This window comes from Grammomys surdaster, unplaced genomic scaffold (genome assembly GCF_004785775.1).
Source record: "Grammomys surdaster isolate TR1022 unplaced genomic scaffold, NIH_TR_1.0 126278, whole genome shotgun sequence".
NCBI lineage: Eukaryota > Metazoa > Chordata > Mammalia > Rodentia > Muridae > Grammomys > Grammomys surdaster.
The window spans coordinates 4,563,489-4,570,277 of NW_021621078.1; the positions used below are offsets into that span (position 1 = coordinate 4,563,489).

General features: G+C 55.2%; 1 protein-coding gene across 3 annotated transcripts; it reads right to left on the reverse strand.

The window, feature by feature from the left end:
• Nucleotides 1-545: 545 nt before the first annotated feature.
• On the reverse strand, nucleotides 546-6,133 carry Unc119 (unc-119 lipid binding chaperone). Of its 3 annotated transcripts, none has more exons than XM_028759312.1 (5): nucleotides 5,837-6,133; nucleotides 2,371-2,484; nucleotides 1,800-1,902; nucleotides 1,458-1,630; nucleotides 546-1,178 (listed from the first exon to the last, which is right to left on the reverse strand). In XM_028759312.1, exons 1-5 carry the CDS (start codon nucleotides 6,054-6,056, stop codon nucleotides 1,066-1,068), a joined length of 723 nt encoding a protein of 240 aa, XP_028615145.1. In that variant the 5' UTR covers nucleotides 6,057-6,133; the 3' UTR covers nucleotides 546-1,065. The 3 variants fall into 3 exon arrangements, with proteins under 3 accessions (XP_028615145.1, XP_028615146.1, XP_028615147.1); XM_028759313.1 differs by lacking the exon at nucleotides 5,837-6,133 and adding an exon at nucleotides 3,483-3,572; XM_028759314.1 differs by lacking the exon at nucleotides 5,837-6,133 and adding an exon at nucleotides 2,742-2,759.
• Between the last annotated feature and the right edge of the window lie 656 nt (nucleotides 6,134-6,789).

Sequence of the window (6,789 nt, forward strand, 5' to 3'; positions counted from 1 at the left end):
GGACAGTGACAGGCAAGGACAGTGACAGCCATTGACAGTGACAGCCATGGACAGTGACAGGCAAGGACAGTGACAGGCAAGGACAGTGACAGCCATTGACAGTGACAGCCATGGACAGTGACAGCCATGGACAATGACAGCCATGGACAGTGACAGGCCATGGACAGTGACAGGCCATGGACAGTGACAGGCATGGACAGTGACAGGGCATGGACAGGGACAGGCATGGACAGTGACAGGGCATGGACAGTGACAGGCCATGGACAGTGACAGGCATGGACAGTGACAGGCCATGGACAGTGACAGGCATGGACAGTGACAGGCCATGGACAGTGACAGGCACGGACAGTGACAGGTATGGACAGTGACAGGCATGAACAGTAACAGGTATGGACAGTGACAAGGCATGGACTGAAACCTGGGAAACCTCTTGCCTCTTTAAGTTGATTTTCTCATGTACTTTTGTCATTATAAAAAGCAACTAACACAAACCTCTCCCACTCCACTCCACCCTTGCCTTTCCCTACAGACACACAGGCCGGCCGCACCCAAGAACAGAAAAGGTTTATTGAAAACTATATACAGTTTGTTCAGGTCCTACAGCTGAAACCTGGACCCGCCCCTCTCACACCTCGGGCAGTTTCTTCGCCCCTGATGGAGGAGGCCAGGGCTGAGACCAGGGTACCCACTGTGGATCTTTGTCTGTGAACTGACAACTATAAACAGCCTGGAGGTGGTGGGCAAGGGACAGGTCCCTAACCTGATCTAGTCACAGTCAAGAAGGGAGCACTACACTGAAACTCAGGCCCAGGAGACCTAGTGAGGCATCCAGAAGTCCTCCTCTTGCAGGAGGCCTTCCTGAACATGAGGACAGACAGCCTTCCCCGCTGCCCCTCCCACAAGCTTCAGAGGCTTGCCTAGGGATGCTGGGCACCCTTCCTCTCAAGACTGACTCAGGGTCCAGAGCCACTGGAGCCATCCCCACATGGAGATGATGTTGGAGAGGTCACAGCTCAGGGTCCAGGCCAGAGCCTCAGGGGCAGTGTGGGTCAGGGGCAGTGTGGGTCAGGCTGTCCCACTGTAGGAATAGTCAGCTTTGTTGTGCATCACCAGCCGGTCATCCACGAAGTAGAAGCTGTCAGACTGTGTCTCATACGGGTGACGAATCATCTCACTGACTGCAAGAGAGGCCCATTCAGGGCAAAGGTCAGGACCCTGAGCCAGGCCCTGTAGGAACTTCAGAACTGGGACAGAGGGAGGCAGAGACAGATGAAGCACTTCAGAGAGTTCCTCAGCCTCTCTGAACCTGTCTCCCTCCTGGTGACATGAGAGTGGTACCAGGTAGGAAAGTGACCCAGGATAGGTACAGGGGGGTCAGATGCATAGGTACCCCCCATCATCACTTCCCCCCCCCACCTCCGCCCCCTGAGCAGCTTGGGTTCTGCATCCCCACTCACTTAGCTCCTCGGAGAGGGGTGGGAAGTCATAGATGTGCTCACAGGTATTCTTGCTGCTGGGGATGCAGAAGCCAAAGTGGAAGTCGAAGCTTTTGAGGAGCTGGTTCCGAAAGTAGTGCCTCTCAATCATGCGGAAGTTGTTAACGGGCTTGTCTCCCACTGTGAACTCCACCCTGAGTTAAGAGAAGCGGGCAGGGCTGAGAGTAGCCTCCATGCCAACCGCCAGCCAGCCCAGGGACTCCAGGCTCCAAGGCTCCAGGCAGACCACCGCTGAGAGGCTCTGGAAGGGCTGTTCCCACCCTCACACTCGCCCCCAGCCCTCATCCCAGCCCAGTGACTCACGTGGCTCCCACCTGCCTTAGGCGGAGGAAGGCAGGTGTGAACTGGTAGCGAACAAAGCGCCCTGCATTGGGGTCCAGGTCCCGCCGGTTGATGGGCAACCGTTCTGCAATGTACCCCAGCTGGGCTCAGTGGGCTTCAGGCTGGGGCCTTTGCCTACTCCACCCTCCCCCAAGGACCTCTGTTTAAACTTTTCTAAACTCTTCAGAAGATTCAGAAGATTAAACTTTTGTTGAAGAGTGGTACCTACAGGGTTCTAGGTCAACAAATCACCAATTTTTAGGGGTTCCCAGAGCCATAGGGTGTGCATAGGATTATGGGAGGCCTTAGGGACTGCAGTTCCTAGGGAGACCAGCAGAGGGCAGGCTGGCCAGCACTTAAACAGGACAGTGTTCACAAGATGTCCACCCTGAGAAACAGTGGCAGAAAAAAAAGAGATCTATCTGCCCACAGACACCTGAGTATGCTAGAGTCCAAGCCTGGACTCTGCTCTGACCTTCCTGTGGCTCCTGGACAGCCCACTCCACGGCACTGGCCCACCTCTTCCTCTCAATGGTGTACCAATCCTACTCACCAGAAACAGGGGGCTTCTTGATTTCAAAAAGGACAGTCCCTGAGTCCATGTCCCGGATCTTGAACCTGACGAAGTCAATCTTGTAGATATTTTCCTCAGGGGAGCACAGGTAGTCTACGGGAGACAAGCAGCTGAGCAAACAGGGACCCCAAAACACCCGTTGTCAATTCAGTTTCCGTGGGACCCCATGGGCTCGCTTCAACGATTCCTCTGGCCACTTCCCTTCAGAAAGAGAATTGTGCCCCTGTCTTAGAGGAGTCCCCACAGTGTAGGGGACAGCGTTTTGTTATGGGACCCTAGTCAGGGATGAACAGCCCCATCTTAGTGACTTCACAGGACCAGGCAAGGGAAGTCACTTCCACCATACCTACCCTCCCACCCTCTTGGTAATCCTTATTTCAACCTCTGCGAGGGTGGCATGCATCCTTTGGACAAGGAAAACTCCTGCCTAGTGGAAGCTTCCAGCGGGAGGAGGGCTTCAAAGGGAGCATGCAGCTCTGCCTCTTGGGGAAGGAGAGTTACAGTTTTTCCTCGGAGTGCACCATACCCCCACCACACACACCCTGAGGCATGACATCTAGATTCATCAGGCAGGGCTGATCTTAAGGGGACTTTCCTTTACATGGACTGTACTGGGGCAGGTTGGTATCCCTCCCCTGTCCTCTTGCCCCTGACCCCTCCTCCCACTGTAAGCAGCTTATGCTAGCCCAGCTCTCTAAGCAGCTTATGGGAGCTCGGCTTACTCAAGCTAGGAAGCCCAGGCTACCAGGACAGAAGGGGCTGACTGTGCTCAGTAGATCCTCTGCTGATCTCCCAGCAGGAGGAAGTCTTAGCAAACAGAGGGAACCCTTAGAGGTCATGTCTCCAGCCTTGGCCCTGAGCCGCCCTCAGGAATAAAGTGCTCTCTGGTCTTTAGAGAAAAGAACACAGGCCAAGGCAGAAAGGGAGTGGTGAGCGCAGCAGGTGCAGCAGGGTATGGACGAGGCAAGAGGAGTCCTGGGCTCAGAAGGAAACCAAGAGAGCCAAACATTGCCCAGGGGAGCTCACGGTCTAACCCTTACCACTCCTTTGTTGCCGTTTTTAAGTCAGGGTTCCATGTAGCCTAGGCTAACCTCAAATTCACTATGCAGCAGCTGCTGGCCTTGAACTCCAGATCTTCCTGCTTCATAAACCTTACACCAAGTCCTGGCAAGAACTAGGAAGGGGCAGAAAAATGCTGTGGAGACTTGGGTGCTGCCAGCCTCCAGCGTACCACATCCTCCCCCCCTGACCTACAGAGGCCCGGAAGTCACCCTCCAGGCCCCTGGGCCACCCCCTATTCCGATGTGGTTGAAAAAGGAAGTGAATATAAAGCCATTTTTGCTTCCTTAGGCCTGTCTCCTCCCCAAGCTGGGGGCAGCCCCCTCCAGGAAGCCCTCCTGACACCCCTCTAGCACCTTGGAGCTGAGGTCTGAGATAAAGCTATAGAAAGATGCTGCAAAGCAAAGGGAGAAGAGGGGCAGAACTGGAAGCAGGTCCTAGTTACCCAACTTCCAGGAAGAGCCTCCTTTCTTACTGTAGGCCCAGCCTGGGACCCTCTTCTCTCCCTAGGAACAACCTCTCACTCTCTGAACTTAGTCTCTTTCACTACAAACTCAACTTGTGGGCCTCTCTATCCTTACAAGGAGCGAGGACCAAGGGATGCCTAGGAAGGCAGCCACTCCCTTTCGTCAGCCAAGAAAAATTAGGCCTAGGACCCAAGGTCAGGCCAGAGTAATGAGCAGAGTAGCTCAGAACCCACCTGCTCTCTTCCTGTAGCCACAAATAGCTTCCTAAGCTGGATTCAGGGCCTGGTAATCCAGGAACAGCAAACCTCAGACCTATGTGATTAGGGTCACAAGATAGGCAAGGTGGAGAGGCCTAGAACCCTGTTTTCAAATCCTGCACAGAAAAGGGCTCTCAGGAGACACTTGTGTTTACTCATCTTCTACAGGCTACGAATTCCCTCCAGATTGGGAGACACATGCTGTGACTTCACCTGGAAGCTTCCTTCATTGCAAACTAAGCCTCCAGTTACCCAGGACTGAGGCATGTGAACCCGCCCTCCACCCACAGGGCTAAGCTAAGCTGTAAGGGCTGCTGTTACAAAATGCAGCCCACTGGCTTCAGCATCAGCCTGGTCAAGGCCCCTCCCTCCACTGATGCCTGCTTGGCCAAGGGAGCAAGCGCTCTGGAGGTCTAGCCAAGAATGCTACTGCCTAGCCCTGGAAGGAGGAGGGAGGCCCCCAGGGACCCAGATGTACAAGCTCAAGCCTGTCATCCTGGTCCCCTCCACAGCTGTCTGGGAGCCCTGGGCTCTGCTGCTCCTGTGGCTAGAGGGTTTACTTCTACACTAGCACCCATGTCCATCCCACAGAAAGGGAATACAAGCTCACAAATGGAGCTAGAACAGGTTGCTGGTGACCCACCCATTCCAAGGCAACGTGCCACTGTCTCTACAAATACCTTCCATTCCTCAAGGCTCAGCCAACCTTTTGCCAGAAGACTCTCTAGTCCTTGTTCACTGTCTGTGGTGGATGCCTGCCTTTGCCCTGAATGCTCACTTATCTGCCTGCAGGCAGCCACTCTGAACAGTCCTGTGTAGCTTCCAACACTGCTGATAAAGGCTCCCGGTCGACAGCATGCACGGCATGCCAAACATTGTCCGAAGTCAAAAGACTGGCTTTATTTTCACAATAACCTTGAGGGAGGTAACATTGTTCTTGTTCCCATTTTACAGATGAAAAAAAAAATAACATGCTCCTGCAAATGAAATTACATCCCCAAGGTCACACAGCCAATTACGGGGCAAACTCTGGGACTCTAATCCAGGTAGCACAGCTCAGAAACTCAGCTCGAGTGGAGTCTAGGCTTCACTTGATGAGAGAGACAAGTCCTGGAAAAAGAACAAGTCCTGGCTTGGGGGGGCACGCACTTGCTTCCATGACACGGCCCACAGTCAACATACAGAAGCACCCTGATCAGTAACGTTCCTGGGCAGAGTATGGCCTCAGCCTTCATCAGGGAAGCAATAACGTTAGGTCAGGGAGCATGAGGGTTTTCCTTGCCTCCACCTAGCCTGAGGTGGTCACTGAAGACAGAATGCAATGAGGCACAGTCCTCTGTACGAGCAGTCTCAAAGGGTTCCGAAGACTCCACAGGGGAAAGGGTTACCAGATGCAGCTGCTGCCCCACCTCCACCATGGGAAAAGGGGTGGGCCTCTTGAAAAAGGAGTGGGGTGAAAAGAAGCCACTACAAGGAGAGGAGGGGCGCATCAAGAGACCAAGGGAAAGAGCACAGAGATTTCAGGCTTGGAGGCAGACAGTAAGGGGACACAGAGGAGGGGCTTTGCGTGGGGGAGGGGTGGGGACCGGATTGTGAGCCTCGTGGGCCCCCTCCCGCGCTCTCCCTCCAGCCCGCGGATGGCTCTCCCTCGCCGGTGCTCACCGCCCGTGATCCGCTGCAGCCCCAACACATCCTCCGGCCCGATGGGCTGCTTGCCCTGCAGCGGCCCCAGCCTGGGCCCCGGGCCTGGCTCCGGCTCCGACTCGGACCCGGATTCGGCTTCCGCTCCAGGCTCCCGCGTGGGCTCCACGCTCCGGTTCGAGGCCCCTGGAACGGGCTCCGCCCCCGGCCCGGTCCCACCGCCGCCCTTCTTCACCTTCATGGCCTCGCGGGGCCACAGATCCTAGCCCGCTGCCACCGCCGCCGCTGCTTGAGCCGGCTGGAGCCAGGGGAAGGGGGAGCGTCCGCCGCCCCACCCCCGGCCGGGCCCCAGGTGCCGTCCCGCCTTGGTCACGCCCACAGGAGGCGGATCACACATACCCCGCCCACCGTCTGGCATCTCCAGCGGTGGAGCCGGAATCCTGGGGGTCCTTGTAAACTTTTTGACAACCTAGATTCTTTTTGACAACGTAGATACTGAAAACCTTTCCTCTTCCTCTCTGGGTTCCAGCCTCAAGATCTTTCCCTGATAGCTTTGTCCTGACTTCAGCCCAAGTTTCAACCTCCCACACCCACTCAGTTCGAAAGTACTTCCTCTCAATTTCCAGCTAACCAGCCTGTTTTTTTTGTAATACATTAAGTGAAATTACTTGCTTGTTCCCTGACCCTTTCTCCTCAGAGGTCAGCTCTATGAGAGCAGAGACACTCTACACTCCGTTCCTTATAACGCCCCAGCACTGGCACGTTGCTCCTTGCAGCCAGTACCCAGTATTTTCCTTTGTTGAACTGACAAGCTACTATGCCAAGGCTGTCACTGGCTCCAGCTACTCCTCCCTAGAACTCCTGCTAAAAAGCTGCTTTAGGCACCCTACAACACGCAGACACCAAAGGCCAGGTGTCAAGCCCTCCCCAGGCTGCCCAGGACAGTGAGGCAGGAAGCACACAGCCAGGTGGGA

What these genes read in the sequence shown, in the direction of transcription:
- Unc119 (XM_028759312.1), bottom strand. Translation starts at nt 6,056, where the DNA reads ATGAAGGTGAAGAAGGGCGGCGGTGGGACCGGGCCGGGGGCGGAGCCC. An exon ending in GCTGCAGCGGATCACGGGCG is followed by an intron (nt 2,485 to 5,836) that starts GTGAGCACCGGC and finishes TGTCTCCCGTAG; the next exon opens with ACTACCTGTGCTCCCCTGAG. An exon ending in ACCCCTCTCCGAGGAGCTAA is followed by an intron (nt 1,179 to 1,457) that starts GTGAGTGGGGAT and finishes CCTCTCTTGCAG; the next exon opens with TCAGTGAGATGATTCGTCAC.